We start from the raw sequence: 15850 nt of genomic DNA on the forward strand, positions 1-15850 counted from the left end.
AATTTGTCTGGTGAACCGCAAATATGGGCGACGGCATAACGGCTGGAAGCTTGGCATCGGTTGAACTCTTGTCTCTTTACTGGCGAACCATTGTAAAGCGATATATTGGCGATGCTGCTTCATTCCTTTTTTTTACATATTTGAGCATCTTTCGGCATGCATTTGCACGTAAAGCAAAACAGTTCTAGCATTGCAGTCAGCAGCCCACTGTTGAGTATAAGAAGCCCATATTTTTTAAGTTTGTAATGCTACAATAGAAATATGCCATAGTGCAGTAGTCCTCTGCACTGTCGTGCATTTGACACAAAACCTGACATTGTAGCATTTGTGAGCAGGCATCGCCGTATTGCTTGCAGCCAGTTGTCTTAGTGCATTAATTTGATGGCAGCTATTCATGATTTCTGTGGCCTCACACATTGTGATCATATTCATGACAGAAAAGTTTGGCATCATCAGCACATGCAAGTGTCAGTTACTTGGTGTGCAGTGATTAATTCGTGATCGTTTAGTCCCAGCTCTACATGGCGGTCTACTCGTCTCAGGCTTTTAGAGTGCAAGCACCCTTTGTGAATACTGTGAGCAGGAATGCGCAGTGGGGGTCAAAATTAATATACGCCTCCTCCTGGTTAGCAGTGCATGCCCTAGCTGCAGGGTGGCATTGATCTTGATGCTGGTTTTGTAATCGGATGCCTTTGTTGTGCTAAAGTGATTTCTAGCTTCACTGGTTTTGCCTTCACATTGTAATTGCCTAGGGTTGATGCCAGGTGAACCCTTCTTTTTTTTTTTTTTTTTTTCATTTGTGTGTATGCCTTAAATTGGGCTACTTTGTCTGACATGTGGCTTGTATTGGCATTTCAGCAGATGCTCAGTTAACGCATTAGTAGCATGCCTTCAGGTGCCAGCATGGTCACCAGCTACAACATTAAGGCTTGGTTATTTTAGTTTTCATGAGCAGTAGCTGAAATAGCACGGGAGATAGCAAAAACATTTCATGCATTTCCCCCATGTACTGCATCCCATAGAGGATCTGTTTGCTTGTCCCCATAAAAGAATACATATTTGTAGACAGTTGAAAATTCTGGGCTGCCAACGGCATTGAGTTGCATTGCAGAAGTACATTGCTAGCATTGTAACTACTGATGCAGCAGCCAGCTTGGCTTGTTTGATTCTTGCAGTTTGCGTAATAAAATGCAGGGATGTTCGAATAGGAAAATTTGAAATAAAATAGCATCCAAGGGGGGTAAAAATTAGGCTTCTACTTTTTAATACTGAGTCGTGTAACTAAATCTCAAATTGGCTATAGTTTATTGGACACAGCTATTGCTACGTTAAACCTTAAGACAAATTTTTATGCACCTTTCTGCATAATTGAACTGACAGCAATAGCACGATGAATGATTGTAATGCACAAGTGCCTGCATGAGTCATTGGGTGCTTACTTTCAGCATTCCCATCAGCCTGCTTTACCATGAGTCATTGGGTGCAAGAAGAAACATTCATTCATTCATGGAAGTATACGCGGCAATAAAATATACAGGAGGAGGAGGTCCCAAAGCTCTGGGCTTTAGGGGGGCTTCTGTAACAAGAAGAGAACAAGTCAGGGTAACACTAATGCAGCAGAGAGGTAAGGTTGTTACTGACACAACATACCAGTACTAACATAAAATGGAAGCATGTTCAAGCACTTGCCACCTGGGCAAAGCTTCCAGAAATGGAGTCCAACACCCACAATAGTGGCAGCTTTGCGTGCATTCTGAAAGAATCTAAAGGTGAAAATTGATCTGCAGCCCTCCACTGAATGCCTGCCATAGGTAAGGTTGCCAACGGCACTTATTTAACAGGACAGTCTCGACTCCCTTGTGAATGTCCCGTGTCTAGACTTTACCCATTTGGAATGACCAGGTATCCCAACTCTCCCTCCCTCTCTCTGGCTCTTTTACCGGAATGACAATTCATAAACCAGATTTTCTTGTGATGCCTGACAGCTTGGATCTTCATTGTCACAGATGGAAGGGTAGTTTCATTTGTCATTCTGGGTCGTTGACCCTGTAGCCCTTCAGAGTATACTTTTATTTGTATTGGCAGCTGTGTTAGCTAGGCGACTTCTGAACCTTTTTTTTTTTTTTTTTTTTTTTTGTAACTTGAGATAATAGGACTGAGAGAGAAGAAACTTTATCAAAATTGGTTATTGCTGGTGGAGACCCTCTTCCAGGGCCCTGGTGCTGGCGGTTGCGACTTGCCAGGCCTGGTCGAGGATCGCTAATTTGCTTCCCAAGTCCTGTTTAGCGAGTTGCGTCTGCCGTGACCAGTTGTTAGCGAAAAAGAAAAATTGTTAGCCATACCACTCTGTGAATGTGGATAGCCAGCAAAGCTGTTTAGCAGACGACATGGAAGTAACGCAGAACTTTGAACAAAGGCACGGACTAATTTACTGTGATATCTATATAAATTCGCGTGGATGATCGGACTGCGGCCGTGAAGAGCTGGACAAAACTAAACGGGGACATATTGAAGTGACGGCCACCACAGGGGAGCAGAAGGAAAGTGCTTCGAACGCCAACAAAGAGAGAGTGGTGTGAACGTAGACTTGGACAACGTGGGTCAAAGTGTAGTATCTGTTCTTATCAACTTAATGTCGGATATGAGTCCTGTTTGGACCCAGGATAGTAAACTTATTTTTGCAAGTCAGTGGAGTGCTTGAAGCCTGCTTCACCTGCACCGAGGGTCGGCCTGGTATTGCACTATCTCCAGGATTGGTCCAAGGTTTTTAGAACAAAAATGCGTGAAACCCTAGCCATACACAGCTTCGCTGTAAAGAAAGTCTGCCACTGAGAGGGTCAGTCATTGTCACCTTGTCCACTTGTCCACTGAAGAGTTGGCAACTCTCCCTTCCTTTCCAATATTGAACCCTAATGAGCAAATGTGCTCGAGACCTCGTAAAAGGGAAACATTGTGATCGCCAAACAGTGCAAACAGAATCCATATTGGTTTCTCGAAAAGCTCTGCAGATGTCCAGGTCTGGCAGTGTGTCCTTGAGAGGTTGACTAAACAGCAGCAACATAAAGGCAATTGCTGGCCATTGTCGGAACACATGACATTTGGAGCCAAAGCAAATCATTGGTTCAAAGCAAACTGGCAATTGTGCGATTCATTCATGTTTGCATTGTGCAATCACACTGGTCACCTCTTCAGTGCCACCGACGTACCCATACATTCTCTACTATAGTGAGGACCATACTAAGAGTGCATTTTCCATTTTTCGTGGAATCTTTCCATTCGAAATAACTTAAAATAAACCGTTGTGTTCATTTTGCAATGAGAAAAAAAAATCTCGACACTGAGGGTGTGCCTCCTCCAAAAACCCGACACTGAAAAGGTTAATAAGCCAGTCCACTTCACTACCCAGTCCACCAGGTTATTAAATAATTGAACTGAGTAATAATTGTTTCATGGGGAATGCTGAATAATCTGTACAGGTCTTAAAATGTTACCATGTTTTTTTTTCTTTTTCATGAAATGATAGGGAACCTGTTCTCTGCAGTTATAGTAATTCGCCAGGATAAGGTAAACATTTGGGTATTGGGCTTCAACCCCAGGAATTAATGGTACATTGTATGGCCTCTGAGATTTGTGTCAGTGTGCCAGCAAGCCAGAATATTTTATTCTACTGAAGATTTCGAGCACACTTTTCATTGCTGTTGAATAAGTAGTGTTTAATGTCAGTGCTGTAGCGGACAACATGCAGCTTACCAGGGATGGAAGTGCTGCACCAAATGGTCGCAGGTGTTGCGCCAAGCCTACGCCAACACGCGCCTGCTCCTAATTCGGAATATTTTTCATGCACGAGAAGGCGCCGCGCTTCAAGCAGCCATCCTTCTCGCCTCGCCCTTGCAGGCTTTCGCTCACAGCTACAGCGTGTGTAGCACCCGGGCATGATTTTAGAACATATGGACATTACACGAAACCCCACGGCGATGCTGACACCACCGCCATCCGCACAAATTCACCTGGAGACTCCGCATAATTGCTATCACGATAAATGTGTGATTATCGTCTTTATTATAATTATTGACTCATTATTGAAGTGCAGTTACCTGAATTAGGGTTAAATTTGAATTTCTCTTCATCTTTTTATATAATAAATGGAACAATTTGAAGAAGGGTACTAGCTACTTAGTAAATACAATATTGAATGCAGTATTTCAGAAAGTATGAGCTTTTCCTCTTTGCATCAGAGCAGTGGGTTACTGCTCCCAAAGACCAAGTGCAGCTTCCATCGCTGCAGGTTAATAAAGCCATTTTTACGTGCACTCAACACCACGTGCATATCTGCTCAAAGTATTGACACAGGTGTTACAGGGGGCAGGGGAACAAGGGGGGGTGAAATTACCGTTAATGTTGCCAGTCAGTGGGCTTCCGACACTTGCATGGCCAGTTATTGGTGGCAGAGCTCCATGTAAGCTTCATTTAAGTGGCAAGATACTTAAAAGGGACTGTGCAATAGCTCAACGTGCATCAACCTAGGTGGACGGTCCTGTTTACGCATATTTCGTGGAAGACAAATGATGTTGCAAGGGATGGCAATGGCTGTGCGTCGTAGTGAGCAGGCAGATTTGTCCATTTAAGTTCATGATATGAATGAGTGAGTGAGCCATGTCAAGCATCTCCTAAGCACCATATAATTTTTCTTATAAAACTGCAGTGTGGTGTCAACATAGTGTAAATGATGTAAACATTCAAGTGCTTGTGTATGGACATTCCTCAGTGGACGCATGGGTTTCCCTTGTCTGGTATGTCTCGTTTTCGTTGGAAGGTGAAGGCTTGAGTTCTCTTCTGTTGCCTCCATACATATATTGAAACATGTCTTGGGCAAAAGACCAAAAACTCTAGTGCTCTGCTCTCCTAACCTCTGGATTGCTTTGAGCCTTAGGCAGTGGAACATGAATATATAACCCACAGATATGACAAATTATAATGTCTTTGGAGGCTGGCTGACACATGTGAAGACAAGATATATATATTAAGTACAGGGGACATACTCAATATCAGAGAAGTACAGTTCATTGTATGCATTGTTTATTTTCCAAAATACATCCATGTGTAAACTCTTGCACTGTTTTTGGAGAATGGTGGAGTCAGCGACACCACGATGACGCAGCTTTCTTCCCCCACTGTCCTTGTCATTCGGCAATTTTGCCATGTACCGATGTGATAAAAAAAAAAAACAGTTATGGCAATCTGTGGGAGGAATGCTCATGCATAAAGTGAGAGGGTGCATCAGCCATGTCCTTGGAACTCTGCTTTTGGTTATAAGCTCCCAGCTCGATTTCGACCAGCCAGATGTAAAACACGCTGCACGAACTCTGGAGCGCGAGGAAGTTGCCAGTCTAATGTACTGCGAGTGGGTTTGTGTAGGATCGGCCAGCTCGGCGTCTGCACAAAAATTCCATGCAGGCCCTCCACACGCCTCTGTAAATGTTTACTCTTAGGTTCACAAATGTTTATTTTGTGAACCTAACTGCTGCAATGAAATATTGTCCCTCGCACTGTTGGGTGACACTGTGATTTAGTGTATAAATTCTTGCAAAGGAGCTTTTTATTGGTCTAGGTGTTGTGCTTATATTTCTACTACAAGATGTTGTTCCTTGGGCTTCTAACGTGCCAGCTTTTCATTCGCTTGTTTCATTCTGCAGGCAGCAGTTGGCAAATATGACCAGGTGCAGGAGACTCTTGAGTTGACAAAGGAGCTGCAGAAAAGTGTCACTGCTGTTGTCCAGGAGGTTTGTGGCTTTTGCTTACTTTTGCGCACTCTAGCTGATAGTGTTCTGAAAGGGGCAAGAAGCCACATGCGAGAAAAGAGATTTCTTGACTGGTTCGTACAGCGGCAGCTTTGACTTTGAAATTTGAGGAAATTGTTTTATAAGAAGGCTTGCCAGATTGTGCGTGAAGGGTTAAACAGCTGTACTGGTGCTGTATTATGTGACTGATCTGGTGGGCAAGTTTGGTGTCGTGAGGGTCGGTCAACAGTTGTGCACATCAGTCTCAAGCCTTTGAAGACCCTTTCACGCTCTGTGTGCACAAGTGTTACATGTAGTGAATGTTGTGCCTGCAAGAACACCATCTAAAGTGGCACTTAGGGATTGGCCAGGACTGCTGCATAGTGTTGACATTGCATTGCTGAGGTTATTTTACTTGTACAGGCATTGCTGTTACGGGATGTTCCATTTCCCACTAGTGCTGGCAACTGTGCCCAATCGCATTGTGGGTATCCACGCAGCACCTGCGCCAGACGAAGCGCCAGGCGCGTCGGGAACAGCTGGACCGTCAGGCACGGGAGGCTCAGCGAGTGCGCGAGCTGTTGGAGGTGCAGGATGTGCTGATGGCCCTGGGCTCGCCTGCAGTACGCCAGTGCTTTCTGGACGGCGAGGAAGGTGCACCGCGCCTGTCGGCAGAGACCTTGGACCAACTGGACCAGCTGTACAAGCTGGTGGCCCCCGACAGGGAGGAGTGCGAGCCAGGCACCTTCCCGAGCCTCCTGACGCAGGCAGCGGAACACCTGGTGGCCCTGTTAGATGCACGACCGCGGCCTCTGCTGGACACCACCTGTATCCTTACGGTGTCGTTTGGAGAGACGAAGGGGAGCTTGGGACCCCGCAAAGCTTTAACGTGCACATCCGCTGTCAATCATTGCAACAAAATGCAGCCATTGAGAGGCCCATGAATGCAAGAGTCATTCGCCCCTGCAGCGTCGGCCCTCTGTGCTCCCATGAAATACCGAATTTCCTCCTGAAAGGCCAGCACATTGTATTTCTTACAAGGCACGGTGTTTAGGCAAGGCAGGCAGGCTACTTATTGAAGCTTCAAACTGTGCTGAGACTGCTATGCAGAATAATGCAATCACTGATGGCCAGCTGTGTACACTCGGGCAAACGTTTGGGGACCAAAGGACCAAGGACTGGGCATTCTGGCTGCAACTGACACATCTGCGTGCGAGAATGCCTGTTAGATGTGGCGAGATAATCAAAATGGTGGCGGTGGTGGCTTCAATTAATGCCGTTTCGGGCCTGCAGTCATGGAAAAAGTTAGCAAAATCAGACAGTGAAGGTTTCTTTTCGCATCTGAAATTTCAGGCATTCTTATACATTGACTCTATGCCGTACATGGCAGTGCTGCGAAGCCGTCCGAATTATTGGACATGTCCGAAAAATTGGGGGTGCAGAAAATCTGTCATTGACTGTATAGGACACCTGTCACTAACAGCAGCAGTCAATGATGTATGCCTGCGCACAAATTTCCGCTGTTTCTTTTTTCTTCCTTTCCTAGCGTGCAACATTGAGGCTGGTTTCCTAAGCTCTTCCTCTATGGCGAGGTCATAGGAATGCTGGTCAGAAACGCAGTCGCTTGATTTGGCGCTCTACTGAGAGCATTGTCGGAGCGCAGTATGTTCGAATTAACCATAGCAAATGCTTGTGCATTAGAATTACTGCCCGTTTTCAACCATTAATATACACAACTTTGATGGGACCACAGCGTCAGTCAGAATAAACCGAACGTTCGAATTAATGAGGTTCGGCATTACTTAACCCTTTGAGGGTCAATGACATAAATATACGGTGTCGCAAAGAAGTCCGAAAATGGTCGATGCTGTATATTTACGGCGCCGTCTGTATGTTTAAACAGTGCGCCAATTTCCTAACTTTTTCTTTTCTGTCATGTGCTGCCACTATGTAGGAATACAGGGAATTTATTTCGCGTGCCTCCCACTCGGTTTTCGTTGCATGGTTTGTTTTAGAGCTTGTTTGCCCCCGCACGTCTGTATACTACCGCTCGTGCATTGGCGCGCAGGCGGGCGGCGGTTTGCGTTTTGTTCCACGGGCGGTTTCGGCTTCTTTCGCTTGCAAAACTGATGGCTATTTCGTTAGTAATCGCTCAAAAGGCTACCGCTTGTTTCTCGCTCGTTTAGTGCTCACAAAGGTGACATAAGGATGCCACTGTGCATGCGTATCCATTGCTTTTTTTTTTTTCGATGCTCGCGAAAACTAATTGCTTCTGTTTGGCGATAAGATGGATTAGCGGAAGTTTGTCACACCTTTTGCTTTTTCGATGGGCACACAACCACACAGTTTTCTTGAGTGCGCGCACCTACACAGTTCGATTACGCTATGGGCGTAAATATTAGTGTAAGAGCAGGAACAGGTGAGAGTTGCGAAATTTTCTCGTGTGCACATTTTTAAAGCCTTGAACTATATGTATAGTAATGCGTCAAATTTTTTATTCTTATAAGTTAATTTCCTTTTTTATTGTTGTAATTCATGAATGAAAAGTACATATATACCAACGCAAAATATATTTCTCTCGCTTTACGATCGCCCTAGAAAAATTACGGTATATTTTTTTTCGAAATAAGTCCCTAAGAAGTGGAATCTGCAATAAAAAAATCGAGCCTGGGCGGCCGCGTATGGCAAAAAAAATCTACCCTCAAAGGATTAAAGGGCCTTTCACCAGGCCACATAGCAAATTTTGGTTGTACACTGGAAGTTCTTGCATGCCCTCTTGGGAGCCTTCTATTGCAAGAATGTTTCAAATTGGTTTATTACCGTATTTACTCGATTCCTATGCAACATTGATTTTAACGTGCACCTGCTTTCCATGACCAAAAAAAAAGGAAATAAAAAAAGCACCCTCAGTTGCAATGTGCACCTGTTTGCTGTGGCCTAAAGAAAGAGAAGTTCTTTACAGTACCACGCACCTCAATCTTTCATACAGAAATACAACTTTCTCTCATTTGGAAAAACAGATTTACTCTCAATGCACAGAAGTTGCGATAAAGTTGCAGCATCGATTGTGATAGCCAATTAGTAGACAGCTATACAAAATTTAAGAAAAGTACTTTTGTCGGTCGTATAAACTTTCAAACACTAGCTTGCTAACTAAATTAATAAGCATATTGTCGCACGCGCTCAAGCAAACATGAGCACGTCTTGCTTAATGGCTGCTGAAACGCTTTGATGAAGCGTTGGAGTGAGGAAGTGCGGCAGCAGGAGCGAGTGAATTGACCTTAGTGTGGCCTCTCGCTTCAACTAAAGCCCCTGCATCCACGCACCACGGCCGCTTTCTTAAGTAGCGACAACCTTTGTTGTGCGCCGCCTTTTCCCCTCACACCAAATCCGGTTCCGGCATTTCCGGTTTAAAAATTTCCGGTTCCGGCGTTTCCGCTTCCTGGAGTTGCGTTGCGGGAATTTCCGCTTTGACTGTTGTTAGACGATGGTGAGACACCCGTGCGTGCTTAGCAGAGCTGTGGCAGTCACCATAAGAAGAATGCAAAGGGGACAAGCTGTTGTATTCCGCTGAAGTAGTTTGCAGTCGCTGTTTTCCAAATGCACGAAAAATGGCAGGGGTCTCCAAGCGCCTGGGCATTAATTCCACTGCACGTTGTCGCTCGTGGCACAACCCGTCACAGGTTGACGCGAAGCAGCGAATACGAGCAGATTGCTGATTGCAAAAGGCAGTCGCTTTTGGATGGGATCACATTCACAGTTTAAACTGCAGCTGGTGCAATTAAAGCCTCTCCATCGACGCGAAAGTAAACAATGCTAAAAAACATAGCGTCACTTCCACTTGAAACAGGAAGCTGCAGCTACGTAAGTTCCGCTTGACGCCGGAAGCTAAGGCGGTGAGTGTGAGAGGAGCGTGGAGGAGGAGGGCAGGCTGGCGGTACTTAACCTGGTCGGCGGAAACGTGTATGGAGGGGCTTTAGCTTCAACGTGAGAAGACCAGAACACAGTGCGGTGGCGTCTAGATGCGTGGAGGGCATAGACTGCTTCCATCACGGATCAATTTCAAGAACGTAGCAGCCGCTGGAGTAGAATGCCTCTACTGTTTGCTCCAGTCTGCACGCAGGCTCGTCAACTCCGAACACTCGTGACGTGGCCCGATTTCCAACATCTCTGCACAAGAGATCACTTTCGTTTTATTAGTTGCAGCATCGTGATGAACTTGGCGTGACTTTGCAGTTGGCAAATCCATGCTGACAGAGCAAACAGAGAAAACAGGAAGACTGACGGTGGACTAACCTAAGCAAACACGCTACAGCACGTGGAGGAAGCTATGGCAGCTAGGCTCGGAAGTGTATACGAGGGGGTCATAGTGAAACGCCGATGGCAATATGGTAACGCAGATTTAGGGCCATACTCGATTCTAACTGGCATACAATTTTTGGTCCCATTCTATCGGGAAAAGTGCGCATTAGATTCGAGTAAATACAGTAATAGCCTAGACAAATATTTCAGTGCCACGAATCCATGATTTCAGGAGGCGAGCATCACTGCCAAGAAATACTCTCTCTCCACCTGCCCCGTCTAGCCTCCGCAAGCGAAATTCCTTCCCTGTGTTTTCCCATACCGGAGCTAGAAAATTGCATGAGTCATACATCACGGACCCCACTTTTTCTTTCGTTCTTTTTCCCTCCTCGCATTTCTGCTGCGTGGCGCACTTCCACTGACGGTTGCGCGCACAAGCAAGCAGATCAGAGCATGGTCGTACACTGGGACACGGTAGAAAATGTCAGTTTCGCTCTCAGCGCGCGTGACTGCACAACGTGGAAACAGACGAAATGGAAGTACATCTCTCTTACTGTGGTACAAACTAAAACAAAAACATGCGGTCACCCGGTTTGTGCGTATTATTATTTCTCCAAACTTTACTTCATCTGTTGAAGCAACAAATTACACGAATAACAGATGCTGCCTTGAATAATTCTCGAAGTGTCACGGGTCACTGTGAGTGACGTCATCGCGCATACATGCATGTAGGCGCACTTGCTGATAAGCGTCACCGCCTCCCCCCTCCCCCATCATCTTGGAGCGTGGTGCCCGCAAGGAGTAGGGCAAACGGCATTTAGTTTGAAATTTCAGCCCTCTCTGCGGCTCGTAGGAACGTAATTCTTGGCAGACACGATCGTGAGCACGCATTGTATGCACTGCACTTGTCAGCTCAATATGGCCAGACCTGGTGAGGGTCCTTTTGAGGCATAGTTATGACGGGGATTGACTGTACGGTGCACTGGCGACCGCACAGCGGCAGGGAAATGGCACTTGACTTGGGGTCTGTGTGCGGCTGGTGCAGGTGCTGGAAGCATTGGGAGTGATGGGCCCACGTGATGAGGACGTGCTTGTTGAGGCTGTGGGCCCACCGTGTGGGCCCCTGTAGTCCTCTGCCCGACACAAATTGTGGGGAAGCCAAAGCACAGGGGCCATCTGATGGGTCATCACTGCCACAGCAGAAGGCTGTTTTGCTGCTCACGGCATTGCGTCAGTAAACATTTATGAACAGAACCTTGCCACTAACTGGATCAAGGCCACTGCTGCCATTAGTATAAATTAGTAATGGGGGCATTAGTAAAAAAAGGAACACCCATAGGCGTCCTTTTTCAATTCTCGTATGCTTCGCCGCATTACGCCGCTGTGTTGCAACGAAGTTGACTTTTGGGGACCGGCATTGTGCAATGCTTGACCCTTGCTTTTACAATGCTTTCCGCGCTTGGAAGCCATCACCAAAGATAACAAAGGCGGAGTCAGTGCCAATGTTGAGAGCACAGAATCCTTTTAATGAAAACCGCTGCACCGAATAGCAGGGTAGCGAACGTCGAAGCAGCTAGGCTTAGCAATGCCTTGGTTGTAGATACGACGGCCTCTGGGTCAGCTTGCAACAGCACTGGTTCGAGGCTACAAGGTAATCGTCAAAATGGTGGCAGTTGCGTTCATTATGCCATTTCAAACCTGCCGTATGGGGCAGTGAAGCGTTTCGGCACCTGAAATTTCAGACATCCGCATATGTTGGCTTTATTGGGGGGCTCTGGGGGGTGCTGCGAAGGCGGTTGAAAAAGCGGGTGTGTCTGAAAAATTGGTGAACTGTAGTTCATTATAATTTGAACTTGCCGCTGGCAGGCAGAACGTACTTATTCTGCTGGTGGCTGAACTTCCCTACTTCCAGTGCAATACATAGACACAAGCAGCACACATCCCTCTGCTAATCTTGGTAGGAAACCGTGCGTCCTCTAGCGTACCACATGAGCAAGTTAGGGTGCAGTGCTGCCTGACGTGCTACAAGCCGTGTGTACAATTCCTTGACTCTGGACGCACTAAACAGACAAGGCCTTGCGGGAGGTGTTGCTGGAGGTACAGCACAGCACGTACTTCTCTGGGACGTCTGGAGAGGACACGACGCCCGCAGCTCCTGCTTCCGAGGAGGATGCCACGGCCACCGAGGAAGAGGAGCAGCAGCCACAGGAGGTGCCGCTTGTCATGGGGGACGAGTCACCAGTCAGCGAGGTGAGCTGGGGGAGACTTAAGGGGCTTCACGTTTCGAAATGAGAGACCGATGCCATAAATCTCTGTAGAACCCACTTCCAGCATGTAGCATGTATTTATTTATTTGTTCAGGTTTCTTTGCAGGTTCCGTCAGGAACATCGACTAAGGGGGGCTATTGAATCAAACACAAGTTCAACAGAAGCAACGCAGATCATACAGTACAATGTGGTTACATAGTACAAATAAATAAAAGAAAGGTTAACATGACACAAGTACACTATAGCTACAAAAAGGTTGTTTGCAAAGGCGGGATAACGCAAGAATGTAAGATGCACAAGTGACATACAGCCTGTTCAAGGGAAAGGCAATAAGCGCCCAGCAACAACTGGTACGCAAAAAAAAAAGAAAGAAATGGCGACAATACACCCCCACGTAATCACAACGAAACATAGTTAGTTTTAAAGATTGATACGCTTGGTTGCGGAACGATGCGTGATCGGTTACTGAAACAATTTCGTTGGGAAGATCATTCCATAATGTTATTGCTCTGGGCAGTGTAGATGAGTTGAATGCTTGCATGTGGCCGTAGATGCGTTTGAAAGAGCGATGGTTGTTTAATCGATTAGACATGCACATGGGGGATTCTAGGGGTAAAGGTGAAAGATAAGCGCAGTTTATATACTTCTGTAGCAAACAAACGATAGCGACAGAATGACAGGTGTCTAAGGATTCGAGAGTATTCTCAGTTTTTATTTGAGTTATGCTGGGGGGGGTGAGATGACGGCTGTATTTTTGAGAGATGAAACGAGCAGCACTGTTTTGTATCGCTTCTGTCATGGAAATTAGATATTTTTGATGAGGAGACCAAATTGATGATGCAAACTCTAGCTGAGGACGGACGTATGTCAGGTAGGCGAGTTTACGGACATTGGTTGGGCAGTTTCACAAATTATGACGTAAGTAACCCAAAGTTCTGGAAGCCTTGACGCAAATGGTGGTGATGTGCAAGGCCCAGGAAAGATCATGTGTTAGATGCACACTTAGGTACTTAAATGATGGAACTTGGGATACAGGTATAGTATCCAAGACATATGTAAAGCTAGAATTATTACGTTTGCGACTGAAGGTTATGAGCCTGCATTTGGATAGGTTAAGGGACATAAGCCAGATTTTGCACCAATGGGAAATAAAGTTAAGGTCATTTTGTAAAGCGACGTGGTCTGCGACATCTGTAATTGTACGATATATGATACAATCATCCGCAAATAAGCGCATGCATGATATGTTAAGTGGTAGGTCACTAACATAAAAATAAAAGGGACCCTAAAACACTTCCCTGAGGAACACCGGAAGATACATGGCAACGGGGAGAGAAGTTATTAACCACTGTGAACTGTTGACGGTGAAAAAGGAAATTCCGGGTCCAAGTTAATGTAAGCGAGTCTAGTCTAAGAGCTGATAATTTGGATATTAGTCGACCATGAGCTACGCTACTAAAAGCTTTAGAAAAATCAAAAGCTTTAGAAATTACCTCTCTCACTGATGAGAAATAGAGTGGCAGTGCCTGGGATGTAACCCTGTCAGCTTTAAAAGTGACACACTGCTGTTGTGTCCTTCGGGCTGATCCACAGGGGGTTAATTGTACGTGCCCGTCTATGTGTCTCACATCTGCGAGGCTCTGCGTGCTTGTCCCATGTGTCCCATGAGGGCAGATACACAGGCCGTGCGCACATCAGGCAGGGTTTGATTGGGAGCGTCATTTCGAGTGTACGCAACGGAAGTGGCAGTCTATGTGCCTGCTTAATGGCCGGCATGTAAACTTCCAGCATGGGTTTGGAAACGAGTTGTTTCAGAAACGTGCTGAGACACTGGGAGCCACCGTTGCTTCCGTATCACACCAAGACGATGAATGCTATCAATAATGAACTGCTGGTTGCCTGCATTGAGCCTCGGCCTACACCTTGGCCGGCAAAGGACAAGCACTATAAGAATAAGCACATGACAAGGAGAATGGGATGTCCAGTGTTGTCGTAACAGGCATGTGCTCAAAACTTTGTATGGGTGTTACATGAGGCGCACTTTCAATCACGATTGAGCTCTATCGGGCTCACATTTCTTAATCATGATTAACTCTGAGCAAGTTAGGAATACTTTCCTCAAACCCATAAACGTTTCCTTCAAAAGTGATTCTAGCAGCACTGTGGCAAATGCAGTGCAGCACTCACTTGTGTGAGTATCGTATTGCTGCTCGCCCTTCCCTTCACATGTGTAGGGAGATGCATATGCGCACATATACACTTAGCAAGACTCATATTCCGTGCTCCGTGTGGTCATGCCTTTAGTGTGTAGGATTTCTATGCGTACATGTCAGCCTATTTGGCAGGGTTTCTGAAGAACTGTGATGGGGACAAGGACTGTCAAAGCCAAGTGTATTACTGAAAGGGACACTAAAGGCGAATGCTTAGTCTACGTGGAATGTTTAAGGGGGGAGGCTACCCTGGAGACCGAACTTTCTTATTTTCTAAGATATCCAGATGAAACTTCCACCGAACTATCGGGAACTGCAAAGTTTCAACGAAGATGTGTTTATTAGTTCCAGAGTTATTGAGGTCTAACTAGGTGATTCATGTATATGCCTGAGGAAGAGCCTGGAGAAATGCGAGGGCATCGTAGGAAGCTGAAATTCACTGTGATGATCCTTTGATAAACATCCCAGGGCACAACAGAGCACTTTTCTTTAAGTTCCCCTCCAAAAAATTTTAGCACAACTTTGAATTTGATGTAGCCAGTAATGACCACATTCATCAAGACTTAATTGCTTAATATCAATTAATTGCACTAGCTTTCAAAAAAGGAAGCCTGTTACCCCCGGGCAAAGTAATTCGGGAAGAGAATAAAAAACGGCACACAAATCTGAAAAGCGGTTCTTGAGATACGCCTCCCCAGCACCACTACTAGTGAAAAAATTCATTCAGAGAAAACGGGCCTTAAAGTTGAACACACTTTCTTTTCTTTTTTCTTTTTATTAGAAAGCTCCTGCGGAGCTTTTAATTAACTCTTACGGCTCCAGGCACACTCAATGTGTTGGATTTTCGACTGGCGACAGCCGACAGCACAGTTACGCCGCTGAAAAGCTTCTGCCCAGTAAGCACTCGCTGCAGAAGATAGGAAGTTCTATGCTCGTACAAGACACATATCACATTCCCGTGCACCGAACATCTGCACTGTATTGGGCTTTGCTGGCATCGCGTGCAGCGAAGAACTAGCGAGAAAAAAAAAAGCTGAGAAAATAATCTGAAAGATAGTGCAAGGCAATCAGCAGCTCGCAAGCTCACATTGAGGCGGACAGCGCAAGGGGCAACGATGTGAGCGCAGCGGGTGCGGCATCAAAGGGAGCAGCTGCCGCTGCCCGCGCAACAGCCAATGGCAGGCGCGCGCTTAAGCTTAAACACGCGGGATTTGAATGCGCTGCTCCGGCCAATCAGCGCTCCACATCGTATCGCGGGAAAACGCCAATAGCGCCTCAACCGTGCCGACGATG

General features: G+C 46.0%; 1 protein-coding gene and 1 pseudogene across 1 annotated transcript in view; both read left to right on the forward strand.

Annotated features, from left to right (window-relative positions):
- The window catches only part of LOC142579919 (caprin-1-like), a 34666-nt gene that overhangs the window by 1328 nt on the left and 17488 nt on the right, over window positions 1–15850 (forward strand). Inside the window, exons 3-5 of the mRNA XM_075690592.1 lie at window positions 5694–5780; window positions 6278–6605; window positions 12148–12329. Of these exons, the coding sequence (XP_075546707.1) occupies window positions 5694–5780; window positions 6278–6605; window positions 12148–12329 (597 nt within the window). The remainder of the gene's footprint in view (window positions 1–5693; window positions 5781–6277; window positions 6606–12147; window positions 12330–15850) is intronic.
- Window positions 2592–2767, forward strand: LOC142580577 (U2 spliceosomal RNA; annotated as a pseudogene).

Source organism: Dermacentor variabilis, chromosome 4 (genome assembly GCF_050947875.1).
Source record: "Dermacentor variabilis isolate Ectoservices chromosome 4, ASM5094787v1, whole genome shotgun sequence".
NCBI lineage: Eukaryota > Metazoa > Arthropoda > Arachnida > Ixodida > Ixodidae > Dermacentor > Dermacentor variabilis.